At 52.6% G+C, this 20,803-nt stretch overlaps 1 protein-coding gene across 1 annotated transcript in view; it reads left to right on the top strand.

Moving 5' to 3' along the window:
* MYH9 (myosin heavy chain 9) overlaps nt 1–20,803 on the top strand; it is a 93,208-nt gene that overhangs the window by 25,843 nt on the left and 46,562 nt on the right. Inside the window, exons 2-3 of the mRNA XM_082666068.1 lie at nt 7,685–8,022; nt 12,256–12,412. Coding sequence (XP_082522194.1) covers nt 7,690–8,022; nt 12,256–12,412 — 490 coding nt within the window. The 5' untranslated portion in view covers nt 7,685–7,689. The remainder of the gene's footprint in view (nt 1–7,684; nt 8,023–12,255; nt 12,413–20,803) is intronic.

Here is a 20,803-nt window from a genome sequence, read left to right as displayed (position 1 = left end):
GGTCATTGTTTGGGTCCTGGGAATGATTTCACTCTGAGGACTTCTGTTTTGAGAGTTGGCTTGTGCCCTTGAGAGTTGGGAGAGGATTTACTAAGGAGAGGTCTGGGTCCCTGATGCAATATTTGTTCATACTAATCCCTTAAATCAGTGGTTCTCAACTGGGTGCAGTTTCCCCCCACTCCCCACCTTTGGCAATGTCTGAAGACAATCTTGGTTGTCAAAACTGGGGACCAAGTGCCCCTGTCATCCAGTGGATAGAGGTCAGAGATGCTGCTAAACATCTTCCAATGCACAGGACAGGCCCCACAGCAAAGAATTATCTGGTCCCCAATGTTCACAGTGCTGAGGCTGAGAAACCTTGCCATAACTGATCACATAATTTCGTAGTTCATGAAAAACTATACCTTCTCCTTTGGCCTGGAATACTTTTTGATCATCCTTCTCCTCCCCCATCAGTATTCTACCCATCTTCCGGGACCCAGCTTAAATGTCATCTCCTCCATGAAACTCTGCCTTGAGTTTCCAAGTTTTCCATTGAATCACCCCTTTCTCTGTTCCTACAAGCAAGTTGCTTGTTCCTCTGTTTTCCTTCATGGAGTCTTGATCCGTGGTTGGTGGCATCTGCGGATTTGAAGGGCCAGCAGTACTTCTTCTTCATCCATACAGCCAACCTATCTGTTGGGCCCCCACCATATCTGGTGCTGGGTGCAGCTGTGAAAGGGAGAGGAGACCAAGGAGCTTGCTTTCTGTCCACTCTGTACTCTCTATAAAGTCCCAGATTGGCACTGTCACTAGTGGTATGTGTCTATCCTGTCATCTCACTACATTACAAGCTCCTTGGGTCCTCTGCACCTTTGTCACAGTATTTTTGCACGTAGAGCCTCAGTATGTATTAGTTGATTGAATAAGTAAATCTCATGAGTTTGAAAATTTCTATATTACTTCAGCAGGTGCTTTCATAGGCTCTTTTTTTTATTAAAAATTTTAATTTTTATTTTATTTATTTATTTTGTGGCTGTGTTGGGTCTTCGTTGCTGCACGCGGTTGCAGTACGATGGGGTGAGCTGGCCCAGCCATGGACGCGCTCCCCCCTGCCCTGCCCTCAGCGTGGCTGCTTTCTGTCTTCCATTAATCACCTGGGCCTTTTTGTTTTTTAAAATTAATTAATTAATTAATTTTGGTCTTTGCTGCTGCGTGCGGGCTTTCTCTAGTTGTAGCAAGCGGGGGCTACTCTTCGTTGCAGTGCGCGGGCTTCTCATTGCGGTGGCTTCTCTGTGTTGCCGAGCATGGGCCCGAGGCACGTGGCCTTAAGTAGTTACGCACACGGGCTCAGTAGTTGTGGCTCGTGGTCTCTAGAGCGCAGGCTCAGTAGTTGCGGCGCACGGGCTTAGTTGCTCCGCGGCATGTGGCATCTTCCCAGACCAGGGATCGAACCTGTGTCCCCTGCGTTGGCAGGCAGATTCTTATCTACTGCGCCACCAGGGAAGCCCAGCTCTTTTTTTTTTAACTTTTTATTTTATATTGGAGTATAGTTGATTAACAATGTTGTGTTAGTTTCAGGTGTACAGCAAAGTGATTCAGTTATACATATACATGTACCTATTCTTTTTCAAATTCTTTTCCTTAACAATGGAACTCAGGCACCTCGATAGTTTAATTTCACTCAAAAGCAATGACTATAAGGAGAAAGAGAAGGGGCCTGTTTACCTGTGCTCTCTGGGATGGGGGTGGGGATTAAAAAAAAAAATTAAAGGGGCCTGCTTGCGTACATCAGTGACTGAGCTGAAACAGGGCTCTGCTGTCTGGGTTGAGGCAGCCTGGGTCTCTGAACTGGAACCTTGGCTCAGAGAACTTGAATGGCTCCCCCAAGGTCACGGCCCTCACCTTACTTTTAGCTCCGCCGATTTAAGGTGGAAATGTGGAGTCCCTTGTACAAACCAGCACAAGGGGATGGGGTTTGCAGCCCCGAGCTGGCATAATTAGAGCTGGCATAATTAATGTCCGTTTCACTGGTTTGCTTCCCCAGCGGGGTTCTAGGGTTGTGTTCTCCCCATGGCCGCGGAGAGCTCGCGGGAAGGCAGTCTCAAGTGGAAACTGAGCAGGGCCTTGCAGCCGAGTGGCTCTGAGTTTGAACCTGGCTCTTGTGACTTGTCTGAGCCTCATTTCCCCCACCTGTCATATGCATATGATGACATACCCCTTATGAAATGATTGTGAGGACTGAGTGAGAAAACGGAGAGCTCAGTAGCAGGCTCTCATTACTTTAAGATGAGTTAAGATGGTAGCTTTAAGATGAGTTGTGATGACTTTGAAAGCTCCAAGCCTAGAAGTTGGCCCGTGGAAGGCTACATAAATCCTACCGTCTAGGAATGGAAAAGCTCACAGTGTCTGGACCACTGATTTGTCCTAGTACAATAAATTATGTCTCTAAGGGGCTCGCAGATTCTTTTCCAAACAAGCACACAAGCAAGTACAAAGAGAACCAACCAAGGGGAGGGAGGGGAGGAAGGAGGGAGGGGGAGGGAGAGGATGCCTTCGGAAAACAGGAAGGAGTACAAGATCCAAATGGACCTTTGGGGGGGAGGGGAGAAGGCAAAGAATCGAGGAATGACATTTTGTGTTAAAAGCAGAGGTTTTTGGTCAACCTATCTACTTTCAGTTTCATCATTTCCTGAGAATCCTAATTTAGCCTCTGGTTGTGTCCTCTCGATTATGGCCTAAAAAGGCAACGACTTGGGTTTCTTGGAGTTGGACTGGCACCCACAGGAAGCCGGCATGGAAAGGGCTGGCTTTAGCCTGATCTGATCTCCAATGGGCCAGAGCCGCCTCCTTTCTCCTTAACCCGTTGCTGGCCTGCTGAGTCCCACAACTTCCCAGGACTTCTGCGGTTCCCTGATCTGAGCCACGAGCTCTTTCCTGCAGACGGTTTTCTTAGTGCTGGTGTCGTTGCTGCCACGTGGGTACCCTGCCCAAGCGGCCGTGCACACCAGTGTACCCTCGGGGGCCAGAAGAACACCCGGACAGATGTTCCTTTGCTCCCATAACTCCACTTGAGAACTTATGTCAAGGTGGTCCATTAGATAAGAGGAAAAGAGCTAGTATGTGGTATTTTTTTTTAAATCACTTTGGAATATCATGCAGCCATCAAAAGTGATCACTAACGAGGCTTTGGGGTCAGGGGTCCTGGGTTCGAGTCCTCCTCGCCCCCAGCTGTGTCAACAACAGTTTACTTTCCTCTCAGAGCCTCTGCTTTGTCCCCTGTAACGATGAAGCATTTGGATAAAAACCATCAAGAAGCAGACGATGGCCCTGTGGGGAAGTGGTCAGGGTGAGGAGAGAAAATACAAAATGTGAAACTCCCTGCCTGAGATAGTTAAAAATCAAGTGTTTCTATGAGCTGGGACTAGAAGGGACCATTAAAAAAAAAAGAGAGAGAAAACTAATTTTTGTGGGGAGAGTGTCAGGAATTTGGTGGTGCGTCTTTTTCTTTCATCTTGTAAACTGTTCTATTACACGCAGTTTTAAAAAAATTTCAGAGGCCGTTTAGCATGGTCCCAAGACAGGGCGGGGAGAAGTGGCGGGTGCTGGCGGCCGCAATCAGGCAGCCGCCTCCCTGGTGTCCTTTCTATAAAGCCCCTTCCTTCACTGCTCACAGCTCTGGACGGTGGCGGCTTGCTCCACCTGCATCCTTAGAGGTGAGAGTTAACCTGTGTGCTGGCTTCCCCGCCAGGGACACAAGAGTCAGCAGCCACTGGGGCCCAGGAGCCTCTACCTGACACAGGTGGAAACAGGAGCTCCGTTGCTGCCCTGTGGCCCCCAAATCCTTGAATGTGGATGTTCCTGTCCAGGCCTGGTGAGAAGGCTCTTGAATAGAAACTCCATTGTTTATCGTGACCTCTGCAGCTCTCCCCACCGGTCTAGCCCCATGTATTGATCTGGGCACATCATTCCGGCAGAGTCGCTGAAACCAAAGGGCTCTGTCCTTGGCCTGGTCAAGCAGCCGTGTTTAATGAAAAGTCCTGCTCAGAGAGGGGTGCTGAGGCCAGTCGGGACTCCTCAAACCCACTGTCCAGGGGTGGCTTGGCCTCGCTGGAGGCAGAGGGCTGCAGCCCGATTCAGCTCTGAGGGGGTGGGGTGTACCCCTCCCTCTTATAGGAAGTATGGCTTGGCCTGCAAATCTCAGATAGCTATCAGAGGTAGACCGTGCTGGCCTGTACCTGCCCCCTGCCCCCCCACTGAGGCCTGAAGGTAGGGTAGAACCAGGAGCTGAAGGTGGGGGGTTGGGTGGAGTCTTCCCCTGCTACCTGCTGCAATGTTCATGGCCTCCAGTGCAGGCTCACTGATGAAAGGGCCTGGCAGTTCACCCAGATTCCCAGGGTAGGCCAAAGGCCAAACGCCCAGGGCCTGCAACCTGGAGGTAGCCCGCATACTCTTTGCTCTAGGTTCCCCCGGGGTTGGAGTTGCTGGGGTGAACTGGAGTTTGATGAGGACCAGAAGTCATTCTGCCATCACTGAGGGATCACTCACTGTTGACGGTCTCAGGCCGAGGGAGTGAGAATGTTGGATTTCACCCTGCTCTGCTTTTTTTTTTTTTTTTTTTTTTTTTTTGTGGTACGCGGGCCTCTCACTGTTGTGGCCTCTCCCGTTGTGGAGCACAGGCTCCGGACGCGCAGGCTCAGCAGCCATGGCTCACGGGCCCAGCCGCTCCGCGGCATGTGGGATCTTCCCGGACCGGGGCACGAACCCACGTCCCCTGCATCGGCAGGCGGACTCTCCACCACTGCGCCACCAGGGAAGCCCTGCTCTGCTTTTTGACAGGCCACATGGTCCATACAAGGAAGGCTCATTCTCAGCCTCCCTGGCTGCCTGATGATGCCCAGTGAATATCTGCTGAATGTTGTGGGATGCATTCCCCTGTACCGCCCGTGCTCCCCTCAGCTTACTGACAGTTTCAGCCCAGCCCCAATGTTGGCCTGACTTCTTTTGCAAGACCCCAGGCACAAGTGTGCTGGGAAGAGGCCAGGCCTGGGGACCAGGCAGATCTGGGTTAGCCCATAACTGGGCCGGGCAACTCTGGACAAGCGACTTGCCCTCTCTGGACTGTTTCCTCATTTGTAAACTGGGGAAAATAAGAGCTTTTTTTTCCCAGGGTGACTGATGGTTAGGTGAGGTTGGGAATAAACCGAACTTGATGTTGGTAGGTAGGTACTTAATGATTGGCCCCTTCCCCCCTTCTCTTGGAGTGATCTTGTAAAGGGTGCCTTCACCGGACTGGGTTGGTGGAACTCCTAACGAGCAGTGGACTTGGGGTTTTGGGGGACAGGGTTGACGTGAATCCCTTTTTGCATATCGATGGGAGATCGTCCTCTCCTTTCCGGGTTTCAAGTCTGAGGAACCAGCAGCCAGGGAGGCTCTGTGCTCACTGATTGTTGCGAGCTCTCGAGCACGGTGGTGACGTGACTGGGGAGATCGGTTTGGGGACCCTGGGTGCTAGGACTTTGCAGAGGGCGACTGCCCCGTGGTCAGATGGACGGCAGAGAGGCAGAAGACAACTGGTATTTACTCTGGCACAGAGAAGCCTTTGATCTGTTTGAACGGACTGGCCAGTGTGGAGGTGAGGACGGCTGGATTTGGGCCTGTCTAGCCTCCAGACCCACCCGGAAGATGAGGCCGGCCAGGTGGTCTGCAGCCATCCCATTCCTGCCTTGTTTGCTGCTGCCTGACTCCGGGCCCTGCCTGCTGCTTCTGGGGGTGGTCCTCGCAGGTGGATGGCGCCCCTTGGTCCCCCCAGAGGGGCTGCCAGGGTTTGCTTGTGCTGCGAACGTAAACAAAGCCCCTGGCTGAGCTCGCTGGGGAGGCTGCCAGGCCCTGCTGCTTGGCTTTGCCTTCCCTTGTGGTGGGTGGGAGCTGGCAGATTTCCTAGAAAACAGCCTCTCCTGGAGTGAGTCCAGGGGAGCCCCTCAGCCTTGATCTGGAAACCATTTAATGAGCCCAGATAAGAAGGCCTGGGCAGCCCAGACTTTCGCTTTTGTTCTCTGCCTCCCAAGCCTTCAGCCTCCTTGGCATCCAAATTCCTGTTGGGATCAGGAAGCATGAAAGACTGTGAGACTCTGGGTTTGGATCTGGGGTCCTCCTGGCTTCCTGGGCCTGGGGAGGGAGCCTTGATCTCACAAGGGAAAAGCTTCCCGGTGTCATGAGCTAGTCAGTGAGCTTCTGGGTTGTTCCTCTGGTGGCTGTGGGCTGGCTCTGTCCTAGACCAGGGTTTCTTTTTCTTTTATTAATTTAATTTAATTTAATTTAATTATTTATTTATTTTTTGGCTGCGTTGGGTCTTCGCTACTGCGTGCAGGCTTTCCCTAGTTGCAGCAAGCAGGGGCTACTCTTTGTTGTGGTGCGCAGGCTTCTCATTGTGTTGGCTTCTCTTGTTGTGGAGCACGGACTCTAGGCAAGCAGGCTTCAGTAGTTGTGGCATGCGGGCTCAGTAGTTATGGCTCACGGGCTCTAGAGCACAGGCTCAGTAGTTGTGGTGCACGGGCTTAGTTGTTCTGCGGCATGTGGGATCTTCCCAGACCAGGGCTCGAACCCGTGTCCCCTGCATTGGCAGGTGGATTCTTAATCACTGCGCCACCAGGGAAGTCCCTAGACCAGGGTTTCTTAGTCCTGCTTTTGGTTCACTCAAAGCAGCTGTCCTCCCCGCTGATCCCAGCCTGAGCCTGTGAGCAGGAATAAGTACTGTGGTTAGACTATGGGAGACCACAGAGACCAAGAGTCCTTCTTAGGTAACTCTGGACTAAACCCCTTTCCTCCAGAGAGCTTCTGTTTCCTCATCTGTAAAATGGGATGATAACACGTACTTTATCCACTTTACAGAGTTGTTAGGAGGAGGATCTTCTGAGATAGTGAAGTGTGTGTGATAGTATTTCATAAACTATAAAACGACTCAGATAAGAGGGATCATTATTTTATCTTTCTTTTGCAAATCAGCTTCAAAAAAGGCAAACACACATGGACTTATGTTCTCCTCGCCCATAAATTATGAGCGTTGCCTTTTTACATTAGTGCCTCAGAAGGGAAGCACTCATTACTCTCCACGATGTGTCCTGGAGCCTGACTTCTTTTCTTCTCGCCTTATTTCTTCGGCGATGGAATTAAAATCTGTTGGCAACATATTGGTGTTGCGTTTTCTTCTCTTGGTTGACTCCGTGAAGTAAGAAAAAGTTTTTTAAACTGGAGCCTTCCACTCTGTGCACTTGTAGTCAGTTGCCTTTTTTGGGTTAACTAGAAATGCGTTCTTGTTGGAAGTCCTCTTAAACTGTGTGGTCACTTTCCTGCCTTAGCAGGTGTGGCTTAGTGTGACTCTAATTACATCTGTCTGAGACTTATTATGCATATCATTTGGCACAATCGTTGTTTATAGATTTGTTTGTGCATCAAGCCTGGGATACAACTTACCATTAATTCCTTACTGAATCTCTGATATCAACTTGTTTTTTCAGTGATGTACACCTTTCTCCCGAAAGTAGAGGGCAAGAAAATTTTGACAAATTGTACGATCTGGTTATATATAATTTTACTTATTATAATGCTGTACAGTTTGCAAACACATGACGCGAGTGATCTCTCTGTGGCTGGTATAGTTGTAGCTAACGTTGTATCCTTTTTTTCTCCCGGTCCTGGCTCTAAGTCACCATGGCGCAGCAAGCTGCCGATAAGTATCTCTATGTGGATAAAAACTTCATCAATAACCCGCTGGCCCAGGCTGACTGGGCCGCCAAGAAGCTGGTATGGGTGCCTTCAGACAAGAGTGGCTTTGAGCCCGCCAGTCTCAAGGAAGAGATGGGTGAGGAGGCCATCGTGGAGCTGGTGGAGAACGGGAAGAAGGTGAAGGTGAACAAGGATGATATCCAGAAGATGAACCCACCCAAGTTCTCCAAGGTGGAGGACATGGCGGAGCTCACGTGCCTCAACGAAGCCTCGGTGCTGCACAACCTCAAGGAGCGCTACTACTCAGGGCTCATCTACGTAAGTGAGCGGGGCTCTGCACGGGTGGGAGGTTCCAGGGCTCATCTACATAAAGTGGGCGGGCTCTGCACGGGTGGGAGGTTCCAGGGCTCATCTACATAAAGTGGGCGGGCTCTGCACGGGAGGGAGGCTCCAGGGCTTATTTACATAAGTGAGTGGGGCTGTAGGCGGGAGGGAGGACCTAACGAGAAGGAGATACACTGACTGGTGTTACGTGGAAAAGTCCTCCTTTATAGACCAGCTTCTCCCAGGCTTCTGATATGGCAGGTAGGAAGGATTGAGGCCCAGAGAGGGCAAGGGACTTATGCAGAGTCACACGGCCAGGTACTGGCAGGCCTGAGACTGGAACTCGGGTTTCAGTATCTCTGTCTTTCTTGATGAAAATATTGTATGGACCAAATTAAAAGCCCCTGTCCCTCGGGGTATTAACCACTTAAATTCAGCATTAGTGACCTGCAGAAAAACAAACAGCCTTAAAGGAAGCATTGCTTGTCTGTGGAGGGGAGATGGGAGCTAAGTGCTGTTGTCTGGGAGGGGGACTCTCCCCTTGGCATCCTCAACTGCTTACGTTAGAACCACTCCGCTGGCTCTAAGAAATGGGTCCTGCTCAGCAAAGCAGAGTGATTCAGGTCATGGGAATTGGAGCCTCCAGGATCTGGTTCCAGTCTTGGCCCTTCCTGACCATTTGACATGGCTACGTGGGGCCTCACTTCCTCATCTATGAGGAGTCGTGAAAGCATTGTAAAGCACCAGCCAGCCCTGGGCTCGCGGAGAGCCTCGGCTCTGTAGCTGCTCCCTTTTGTCGTAGGTGAAGGTAATTCCGACCCTCTGCTCGGCCTTTTATGGGTGTCGCTGTTCAGCGGTCCTGTTAGAGCATTGCTGAGTGTGAAACAAGTCGGTGGCCTGCACTTGCCTATCAGCTGGCTGCAAACAGAAATATTAGGAAAGTGCATTTGACGTTAGTTGCTTCATCTCTCAGAGCGTGGGTTTTACTCTAGGCAGGCATGGACCTGCGCCTACAACTCGTGGGCAGGACCAGAGCCTTTTCTCCAGAGCTCCTCAGCTGGAGGCGTTAGGCCTTAACTCCCGTTTTTGCTTCTTTGCTGGCATCTCCCGTGCGCAGATCCTCCTGCTTCAGTCCAGCCTCCTCCTTGGCATCCTCACCAAAAGGAAGTCGATTGTCTGTGCAGTTGCCCTAATGGAGACCCCCAGCAGGTGCAGAGCTGCGGGGAGATCAGAGCCGCTCGATGGGGCTGCCTGGGCAGGGGGCGCTGCCTCATTCACAGGCCCTCTCTCTGCACACGCTGTTCCAAATTGCGACCCCGGGAGCCTTTGTGCGGTGTGTCTGCCTGGCGTTGTGGGGAGCGTGGCTAATTCTGCGCCACAGCTGCTCTGTCTGTTTCTTTGGTGGGGGGAGGCCCGGGGGCAGGGGGCAGTCGGGCACAAAGAGCTTCTGTGGCCCGTGAATGGAGCAGCTCCCTGGTGTGGCCGTGTGGGAGCAGAGCCACTTGTTCGGTGTCTGCGCCTCCACGGGCCTCCAGCAGGATGAGCTCACAGTACAGCCAGCCCCTTCCTCCCACCTGAGCTGCAGTGCTCATTCCTCGGGGCTTAGTTTCATCATCCACTGATTTGATGGGATTAGCCCAGAGAACTTTGAGGTCCTCTTGAACCCCCCCATGGGACCATCTGCCCACCCAGCTGTCAGAAAGGCTTGTCCTAGTAAAACCCAGGCCCCTTCTGCCGTCACCACCAGCTGTTTCCAAACATCTGGCCCCGTGGCACGCCCTAAACGTGTGGCCACGTTGTCCTTGGCTTCGTCGGGCTGGAGTTCCTAGAGTGGGGGTTTTCTCAAACCCCAGGAACAAAGCTCACTTGTTTCTGAGCTCCTGGGATGACCTCGCTGCTCCCTGGCCTGCTGTCTCAGCCCCACCCGACAGTCATGGAGGGAAAACCAGAGGTTTCCCGCCGTGCTCCCGTCTTCCCATAATACCCGAGCTGCAGGTTGCCAACACCTCGTGCAGACTTCTTCGCTTCAGAGCTTTCCTGGTACCTCCTGAAGAGAGTAGTTGGAGGGAGAACAATTGACTGATTATCCCAGGAAGAAGGAAACTCAGGGCCCTGCGTCCCCTCCTCCACGCAGAAGAGGCAGTCAGGCACCCTTGTTCATTTCCAAGGTCATCTGCTCTTTTGCACGGGGGCCGGTGCGTGGTTGGTGGGTCCTTCCCGAGTTCTGCTTTCAGCCTGACTTCTGCTTGAAAAGTCCAAGACCTGTAGCCCCTGGCCAGTGCTGGGAAGGGCCTCTGTGCTCCCGACTGGTTCCTGTGTGGACCCTGTCTTTGGATTCAGCCACAAGATCCACCCTCAGTTTTGGCGAGATTGGAGTGGGCAGGGTGGAAGGAACTGGACTGACACACACCCAGCCCCTCAGATGTTGCCTGCTGTTGGATCGGGGGGCAACACTGTGGACAGTGAGGGTCGAGGCCACCTGTAGCAAGGGAAACAAAAAGATGTGAGGAGTTTGGAGAACCAGCTTCCATGACCAAGGAGGTCTGCACTGGGGGGATTGTGGAACCTAGGTCTGCTCCCAGCTCTGCCAGGAACTGCCTCGTGGCCTTCAGCCATCACTCAACAGTCGGGGCTGCAGGTGTGAGTCACAGCTTATGGGCCTTGCTTCGCCTGGCTTCTGGGCCTGTGGCCTGTTTCCCTAGGGAGAAGGTGCTTGGGTTGCTCCAGCTACCTAAAGAAAGCTGTCCCCCCACAATGAGCACCCGTCACCTGGGTGGTCTCAGGGGGTCTCGTCCAGCTATTAAGAGTCTGTCTTTTTTTTCTTGTCGGGGAGAAGGATCTTGAAAAAAAAAATAGCGGGAAAATTATTAGAAAAAGAGGACACTGAAGAAAGGCAGATCTGCCTAGACCGTTGCCACCGGAAACTGCTTTCTTGACCTACTCTGAGCCTCTCTCCACGGCTGTGCTGGGTGCTGTGATCCGCATAACCACTCAGTGAGGATCAACTAGTCTGCGTGTGCCCATTTTACAGATTGAGAAATGGAGGGAGAGGGAGGTTAAGAAACTTGCCCTTGCTGAGGTTTGACTCTGGGGTCTGATTTTTTTTTTTGGGGGGGGGTCTGATTTTAACCTGGTCATCTCAGACTTGGGGTATCGGGTATATTCTCGGGAGCCTCACGAGGAGTGTTGACGAATTGGGTTCCCCTTCAAGAGGAGACCTGAGTCTTGGAGAAGGCTCACAGGGGACATGAAGGTGGTCTTTAAGTTTGTTTTTTGGTTTTTTTAAAAATTAATTTATTTTTATTTTATCTTCTTTTATTTTTGGCTGCGTTGGGTCTTTGTTTCCGCGCACGGACTTTCTCTAGCTGCGGTGAGCGGGGGCTACTCTTCGTTGCAGTGTGCAGGCTTCTCATTGAAGTGGCTTCTCTTGTTGCGGAGCACGGGCTCTAGGTGCACGGGCTTCAGTAGTTACGGCTCGCGGGCTCTAGAGCACAGGCTCAGTAGTTGTGGCGCACGGGCTTAGTTGCTCTGCGGCATGTGGGATCTTCCCGGACCAGGGCTCGAACCCGTGTCCCCTGCACTGGCAGGTGGATTCTTAACCACTGCACCACCAGGGAAGCCCCCCCGGTCTTTAAGTTTTTTAGAGATTTTCATGTGAGTGTCTCTGGAAGGTTCCAGGGAGAGAGGTATCTGTCAGCGATCTGTCATCCCACAAAGCATCCTAGATGGTTGAGGAGTGCCATGAGTCTTTCCCAGTGCTGGGAAAGTTTAGGCTTGAATATCTCAGTGGATCCTTAAGGGTAGAATAATTTGTATTTCCACACCGTTTGCTTGCTGCAGCCGAATCCTTTTCCCTTTGTGCATCTCTCACGATGCCAAACACATCTTTATCGTCCTTGGATCTGAGCTTCGTAACTGGACTCCTACTGTCCACGAAGCTTGCCCCAGATCTCGCCCGCTGCACACGCTTGTCAGCGTGCACGGCTGGCAGCAGTCTTGCAGTCGAGGGAGGCTCCCCTCAACTGAAAGAGCAGAGATGGTGCTGGTGCCCGAGCGCCTCGGCAGGTCTGCCGGAGTGGGGCCCGGAGAACCGGGGGCTCCAGGGGGGGCTTTCACATCAGGCTGACTCGGGGTCCTTAGGGGCAGCAGGCATTTTGCCACAAAGTGTTCACGACGTTGAGAATCAGACTTGCTAACCCATTCCTATTTGCCGCTCTTTTCTTTCAGACCTACTCAGGCCTGTTCTGTGTGGTCATCAACCCTTATAAGAACCTGCCCATCTACTCCGAAGAGATCGTGGAAATGTATAAGGGCAAGAAGAGGCATGAGATGCCTCCCCACATCTACGCCATCACAGACACCGCCTACAGGAGTATGATGCAAGGTGAGCGCCGTGGCCTTCCCAGGGCTGAGTCTTTACCTCTAGCCTTGTTGGCATCTTTGCAGGTGCTCCTTCACGGTGATCTTGTGGCTGCATTGGTGTTGATGGCACTGGTGAGGGGGCCGTGCATTGTGGAGGTCTGTAAGCCATTGCGTGAGAGTCAAGACCAGCGGCTATCAAAGGAGATGTTTGTTTGTTGATAGAATGTTCAAGAAGCTTTAAAAAATGCATTTCCTAATTATTTTCCCAATTTCTCATTCTTGTCAGGAGCTCCTGTGCCAGTCCTCTGACTTCCAGGCCCCCTTTTCCACCAGTTACTTCCTTTCCTTCATTCTTTTCACCTCTTCTCTTCTACACAGTTTGGAAACATGCTTGAGTTGTCACATCTTTAAAAAAAAAAAACACACAAAGTCTCTCCTGGATTCTGTGCCCTACTGTAGGTTGTCTCTGCTCTCTCTCCCCCGTCATAGTGGAGCTTTTTAGAGGAAGTATCCGTGCTTACCACCTCTGTTCACCACTTCTCAGCCACGCTCCTTGCCCTGCACGTCATGCCCCCCATTCTGTGTGACAAAGGCCACCCTCCCTTCTGTGGAGCTCTGAGCTCTTATCTTACTTAACCTCTCCCAGGATTGGACAGTCTTACCCACTTCCTTTTGAAAGCGCTTCCTTCCTGTGACTCTCTGGTTCCCCTAATCTCTGCCTTGCCCATCTGCATGCTTCTCCCCCATTACACCTGGTGCTTCTCGAGGTCTCGTCCTCTGGACCATGGCCCATCCACTCGAGTGGTTTCGCCATCACTTTCCAGCTGAGGGCCGGCTCTGTTAGCTGATTGCTGCCAGCCACTTGCTCCCAGCTGCCATTTCTCCATCCACCCAGTCACCTAAGCCTGGAACCTGGCTCACCTTACACTGTCCCCTTTCTCTCTCACCCCTTTTTCCAAGCCAGTCAGCGCTCTCTATAGATTTTATCTCTTTTAACATTTCTGACCTCCTTCCCCCTCTTGTCTCTGTGGCCCTGGCCTTAGTTCAGGCCTCTACAATTTTTTGCCTGTACTATTGCTGTGCCTCTTAACCTTTGCTCTTAATAGAGCCCTCTCTCTGTGCTTCTATCAGAGAGTCGTCTTTCTGGAATGCAAATCTGACCAAACCCCTGATTTGAACTCTTGAAAAGTCTCCTCAATTGCCCCAGAGATAACCCTTAAACCCTCCAGCAGCATACGGTGCCCTTTGTAATTGGCCTGCTGCCTACCTCTCCAACTTGCTGGCTACATGGAACTCCTTACATTTCTCCAGTAGGCCTCTCTGCCTGAAGCCGCCACGCCTGTTCCATCTGCCCTGCAATAGCTGGCAAGTCTCCAGTCTTTTGTTAAAGGCACGACGGAAGCATTACTGCCAGCCTGGGAGGAGGTCTGGGCTAGCCCTAGTAATACTTTGACTTAGGTGTGGACTGGGCCCAGGTTGCCTTTATATTCTCAGAGCTTAGTCAACTCCCTAGCACAGGGCTATGTTCTCATATCTTGTATGGATAGTGGTTTTTCACGTCCTATTACATGGGCATCCTTTTTTTTTTTTTCCTTTAAACTTTGTAGTCAATCTAGGCTGTGGTGGTGATGAGTCTTATCGTATTAACAACTTTGTCCCTGGTTTAGTGGTTTAAAATGGCAACATGTGGGTCCGTCTTGTACCATCCACACAGTGCTGTGGAAGGTGTTTCCTTGCCAAGCTTGGTGAATTACGTAGGTTGTACACGTTTGGCCTACCCTTTGCCTCATGTTCACGTCTATCAAAATTCGTTGAAGAAGTCAGCCCTTTCGTTTTAAAGTAGGATGTCTGTTTCAGAGTGCTAACTAGAACAGTCTGGTAGGAGAACATTCTGTGGGATTCCGGAAGAGCCTGAGTCTGTCTCTAGAGGTTATGAGTCAGTGTTCTCCTTGCTCTCATAATTGGCCTCATGCAGGAAGTGCACCCTGGAGTATTCTTGAGCTCCGCACGACTGAGTTAGGGCATGTTCCCACACTTGGATCCCAGACCTGAAAGGTTTTCTAGCAAGTGGGATTTTTCACTTCTTCCCAAGCCATTATGATAAGAATAATGTGGTGATGTACAGCATGGTGCCAGGAGTCGGAGTCTCTGGAACTGAACTGCCAGCCTTTTTTCTGACAATCTGTGGGACTTCTTCCCAAAGAGATTTCGCCCAATTATTGTGTGTTCAACAATCACAAAGAATTTTGAGGGGCAAAAGTCAGCGCTATAGGTTGGATATAATTGTGGAAAAAAAAAAAAAAGGAGCTTGCAGAGGACTGGAGCTTTCCTGTGTGTTGATCAGGAAGTCTTGGCCATAATGCAATGGCCTTGATGGGAACTGAGGAGCCACCCCAAGTTATGAGGGTGAATGGGTGGGTGTTTTCATCTTTTGGACATCTGTAGGCACAGGAAACCTAAGGTCTTGTTGCTTTTTTAAAATTATCTGTGTGGGTGCTGGGTCCGTGTACTTTCTAAACCTCAGTCTGAGAAGTTTTTGCCCGTTTCTGCTTCATGTTAGACCCGGTGCAGCTCTTCAGCCCCCATGTTGACCGAGGACGTTTCCAAGTTCCCTCTTGTCGCACACAGTTGACCCGCAAAGCAATCAGCAACAGATTTCTTGTTCTTGGGACAGGGAGGAAGTTAATTAACAGAAGTTGCCCCTGTTAGGACAAGATGGTTCACCAGTAAAGTAAAGGAAGGTCTCGAGCGGAGCCTTTGGTGCCTGCCCTGAGTCAGGTATGGACAGTGGAGCCTTGGGGTCTGCAGGCTATTAGAATCAGTGCCTCTCTTTTGGAGAGCGTGTCTTACTTATTAGCACATGCTGCCCCTCTGGCTTAGGGGAACACAGGTCTGTTCTCTGACACTTCCATCCTAAAAGCCACAGCCAGACAGTTCCTTTTCTGCTTTTTCTTTAAACAGGAACTAGAAAAAGATTTCCTCCCTGAGCTGGCTGTGGCTTATGACATACTAGCATTTATTCTGCCAAATAGGGGAGTTGGTGACTTTGTCTGGAGACGTTTATGAGATGAGCTCTTTGACTTCTCCTAGGGACCTCCCTCCGTCTTTCATCTCTTAAATGCGCTGGTTTGCCTGTAAGTCCTGATTTATGCCTGCCGTCTTGCAGTTAGTACTAACACTGCCCTCTCTCCCTTTCAGAAGCGCTCCCGTTTAGATGATGAATTATATGGTTACTTTACCTGTTTGTCGGACGAAGCCAGGGTTTCTCAAACTTGGCACCACTGACGGTTTGGGCCTGGACATCTATTCTCTGTTTTTTTTTTTTTGGGGGGGGGGCAGTTTGTCCCGAGCATTATGGGATGCTTCACAGCATCCGGGCCTCTACGCACTCGATGCCAGCAGCACCCTCCCTCTGCAGTTGTGACAACCAAAAAGGCCCCTAGACATTGTTACCAAATGTTCCCTGGGGGGCAAAATTGTCCCCACTGCAGAACCACTGGACTAAGCATTGCAGATTGGTTTTATTCTAAGTGTCAGCTCCTGTCAGTAGTGCCTTGCCTAACCCTGTGCTGACAAAGGATCTGAGACTCAGTGCCAAGGAATGCTGAGATAGATTAGTGCTGTCTGCCGTGGGCACAGGTTGGGGCATGGCAGCATATGGTAGCCTGGATTAGGCCACGGAGGTAGGAGATTGGAAAGTGCCTGAATACTGAGAGGTTGAGTACATTGCTCTGGCACTGGAGGCGACGGCAATCCAGGTGGCGAGACAGACATGTTTGTACACAGGGATCTGTGGCCAAAGCTGTCTAACAGGACGAGTTGCCACCTCCACCTGGTGCCAGTGTGACTGCGGCAGGTGTCGGCTGTCTTGGGAATTCAGAGGAAGGTGTGGCCGCCGAGGCCTAGGGTGGTCGGAATGGCACCCTGGAGGTCGGCTCCTGTGGAAAGACTGGCAGGTATATGTCAGTAAATGGTTGCAGCACAGCCCAGACGTGCCCGGCCCAGTCTTGTTTGTTTTAATCCTCAGCCTTGGGTTTAATTAAAGTTGCGGTGACCTGGTAGGTTCACCCTCCCAACCCTGGCTTTCCCGTTCGGTTAATTTGTTGTCCTGGGCATTACTGGGTCTTCCTACCTTGTGGTTGAACCGTTCCTTAGGATTCTGTAAAGCGCGGAAGGCCGGGAAAATGAGAGAGCGGGAGGCAGACGTCTGCCCTGCGGGGACAGGGTACCCAGGGCTGCCCGGGGAATTTGGGAGAAGCAGCATCGTCTGCCCTGCGGGGACAGGGTACCCAGGGCTGCCCGGGGAATTCGGGAGAAGCAGCACGTGGTCTGTCAGACACACGGCTGGGTGGGGAAAGGGCGCTTCTGACTTCCACCCTCCGTGGGAAAGAGTGTGTGTGTTCTCACAGGAGAACCGGCCAGTTGAAGAATTTGAGCTCAGTTATCTCCCCAGGAATAGAAGAAAAAGACCCTCTTCTTTGTTAATTAGTTAGAATGCCAGGTTTGGTTCACTTTCGGTGACTTTATGGTATTTTAATGAGCTCCCAGCATTTCTGGGGGAGTGGCAGCAGGGTTTGCTCTCATTCCCGACCTAAACTAATCCAAGAACTATTTAACCCTTCGCTCTGCACTAATCCCACCTCTGCTTCTCAGCGGAAGCTGCCCCAGGAGTGGTTGGTCACCAAGGGCCCGGTGAGTGTCCACGTGCCTCTTGGTGCTTGACTAACCTTTTCGGGTAAACAAGGAAGGGCAGAATTTGAGCGTTCTCTTCACGTCTGAGGACGATCCTCCTGCATCACAGGTAAAGGGACAGGCCCAGAAACATTAACTAACTTTGCCCAAAGGCCCACAGAGAGCCAGCCCCAGAAACCCGGTCCCCCGACTCCCGCCCTGGTGCCCATCCTCCAGGGCGCCGTGGGTCCTCCTTCCCCCTGGCTGGTGTTTGGAGGGATGCTCCCGTCCTGCTGGCTGGTTAGGGCCGGAGGGGCCCTCCTGCCCCTCTCTCGTCGTTCTCCCGGCCCTGCCACCTGTTGCCCCCGTGAAGCTGTCTGCCCTCCAAGGTCTTTCTGAGGAAAAGCTCCATGTTGGGGAGGTGCTAGGAAGTGCTTCGAGGGTCCAGTAAACCATGCCTTTGAGCAGACTCACCGGGACAGGCCGCCGAGGAGGCCGCGGATGTGATGATTCCACTTAAGCAGGAATGTGCCGGCCAGGAGGCTAAGGCCCTGCCAGGGAGCCCTGCCAGCCGGCGGCACACAAAGGCCCCGCTGTCTGAGGGAGGCCTGGAGGCAGCAGCTCACCCCGAGGGCTGCGCTCTGTCACCCCTGCCACACGGTTACCCCTGCCGGCCGGCCATGCTGGACGCAGCCCCTCTGGGGCCTGCTGGGGGCGGGGGCGGCCTGGGAGGCAGGCAGGTACACTGCAGCAGGAGCGTGAGGGTCCAGCACCTGGGGGCCCACCTATCTCGGGGGCCGCCTTGACAAATGACACAGCGCTTCTGGAGTAGGTCAGCAGAAGGCGTCTGCCAGGTCTCTCTCGGCCTTAGCTTGAGGGAGAAGCTTGCCTTGTGACCAAGAAGTGTGCAGAAAAGAGAGCGTGGGGTTCAAACTGGTCAGCGTCCGGCTGCGTCACGTCCTGACCGACTGGGGTCCACTTTGGGCCTTCATTGTCTCATCTGCCTCTTGGCCGGATAAACGTACTTGGCAGGTTTACTGTCAGGATCAAACAAGGGGCCGTGCGTACGGTTCCTGGCCTGTGACAGGTGCCCATTAGAAGGTAGCAGTGGGACCTGGAGATGCAGTGTCTTGACTAAACAGTCCCTGCCTTCCGCAAGACCTGCACACGGCATATCCTGTCCATCCACGCTCCCATTTGCGTGATGAAAGTGGTGACCAAGTGCTTCCTCAGGTGGCTTCTTAATCTCCTCGGTGAGCATCCTTCCAGAGGCCAGGCTCTGGGTACCAGCACGTACAGGAAGTGGCTTGTTGTAGCTGATTCCCTGTAGTGCCCGTGTGATACACAGGTGTGCAGTGGCAGACGCAGCCTCTAGCTTGTCTGATGTGGTCCATGGGCCTCAGCTGGCAGCACGAGGCCTTGGGGTCGACGTGGCCTCAGGGGTCTTCAGGAGAATGTTGTGCACGCGAGAGACGGTTCCTCCGTGGCACTGGAGTCGTCCTCTGTTGATGTGCTGGTGGGCTACCAGAGGGGCGTCGTGACAGGCAGCCCTTGGCCCCCTGCCCCCAAGGGGGGGAAGCCCGGACAAGGAGCCCGGACAAGGAGGCTGATTGGTCAGGCCCCCCCAGAAGGGAAGTCGGCCCGCGGAATGAGGCTACTTAATTGTGGTCACGCCTGTCAGTCTCATTTCTATATAACGGTCTTTCTAGAAGAGGAATCTGTGGTTAATGGGTCCTTTTCAAGGATTCAGCTTTCGGCTTGTTTTTTTTGTTTTGTTTTTAATCCAACCCAACAGGGCGGCTCTGTGTTGCTCTGGGCCGGCTGAAGTGGGAAAGGAGATAGAAGTGACCTCTCGGAACCTGAAACTGTGGCGGTGGTCGAGAGCTTGGGCCCATGTCTCTGTTACTGTAACCCCCCTCGCCCCAACAAACAAACAAACAACAAAAACTCACCTGCATCGTCTCTAATGGCTGAGCTGCTCTTTGCTTTTTTTTTTTTTTGCAGTACGCAGGCCTCTCACTGCTGTGGCCTCTCCCGTTGCGGAGCACAGGCTCCGGACGCGCAGGCTCAGCGGCCATGGCTCACGGGCCCAGCCGCTCCGCGGCATGTGGGATCTTCCCGGACCGGGGCACGAACCCGTGTCCCCTGCATCGGCAGGCGGACTCTCAACCACTGCGCCGCCAGGGAAGCCCTGCTTTTTGCTTTTAACTTCCCTGGCCTAGTTCCTCTCTCACTACCTGCTGAACACTGCCTAGCAGCTCGTTTTTCCTGTTTTCCCAAGTTCTGGCCCTGAGACCCCAGGAGAGCATGTCCTGGTATGTCAGGGCTGAACATTGGTGCATTTGGAGAAACGGGTTGCTTTCTTCCCCTGTCTGATTTCTGGAATTAAGCTATCAGAGGAGAACAAAGTAAATTCCCTAAAACTAAAGAGATAAAGAGAGCTGAGAGTCTGCAGGCCTAAAAGTCAGGATAATGTAAGTGGCTTCTGTAAAATCCCTTTAGTCTTGACCAAGGCTAATGGCCCAGTATCGACCTTTGTAATAAATTCCGTTCTTCTGGCAAACGGCGCTGACTGGGGCTCGGGGTGCCATTCCAGCTGGGCTTCCTTACTCTTGTCGAAGACCTGGTCTCTCCAACACGAGCTGGACCGCAGACGCAAATAGGGCAGAGCTCTAAGCTGAAAGCTAAGAACAGAAGCCCTGTTCCAGGAGCAAAATCTGGCCCAACAGTTACCAGCCCATCTTTTATTTCATTTGAGCGCCCTTCTCAAGGCGACCGGAGCCACTGGCTTCTGCAGGGAGCATCTTCACGTGCCACTGTGGTTCGTCTCCTAGCATTTGTGTTCCTGGTTCTCCAGGTTTGACCGAACCTGGGAATGAGGCATTCGCAAAGCCTGCTGTCCTCCTTGGAGAGCTGTTTGTGCTCCGACTTGGAGCCAGGTTTGTCCTGAGCTTTGCCTGGCGGTGTCCATCTCATTTCCTGCTCGTGTCCCTTTGTTCTTCCTTCCTGTCCTCCCCCGAGAGCCCAGCCCTCTGCAGAGCTGTGACCTGTGGCTTAGTGCTCTCTGTACCAGACACAGCCAGGGCCTCCTCCTGCCTGTCTTTTCTTTTCCCCGAGGGATTGTTTCAGAGCAGGGCAGAACTGGCCTTGGGGGTTTTCAGGTCCCCCCGGTGTCCTCGTGGCCTTTGCAGTGGGCCGTCTACACTCACACGTGGCTTTGGAATCTCCTTCCATCCTGGAAGGCTCATCCTCGGCAGCAACCCCACATGAAGTTTTTGCTTCCGGCCCTGCCCGCAGGAAGGTGGATAAACAACGAGCAGTGGTTTGGGCAGGTTTGCCTGTGCGCTGGGAGCCCACCTGTGTGAGCCGCCGGGTGCATTTTGGCCAAGAGAGGGCTTGTCGGGGGCCTCGTTTGCCCCCAAACAGAATGAAAGAGCAGTCCCTCGGGCTTCTTCCTAATTGTCAGGGGCGCTGGTTGGGGAGGGCTGCCCAATCTCTGTCTCCTGTACCTGGGTTTCAAACCCCGACCCTACCCGGGGGAGCATGTGGGTGGAGGCAGTGGTTGGGGCCAGCTGGCTTCTGGCCTGGAAGCTGCTGACTGAGCGTCTGCTTGGTCCGGGCCCACCCTTGTACCTGGCAAGAACGTCGCTGGTGCCCACGCCGTGTGCTTGGGAGCCGCTGGCGGGCTTTCCTCCTCGCTGGCTGACCGCGGGGCAGGCAGGCAGGCAGGCTGCCAGGGCTC

Source organism: Grampus griseus (assembly GCF_964374135.1).
Source record: "Grampus griseus genome assembly, chromosome: 11".
Lineage (NCBI taxonomy): Eukaryota > Metazoa > Chordata > Mammalia > Artiodactyla > Delphinidae > Grampus > Grampus griseus.
This window is presented reverse-complemented; position numbering and strand designations above follow the sequence as displayed.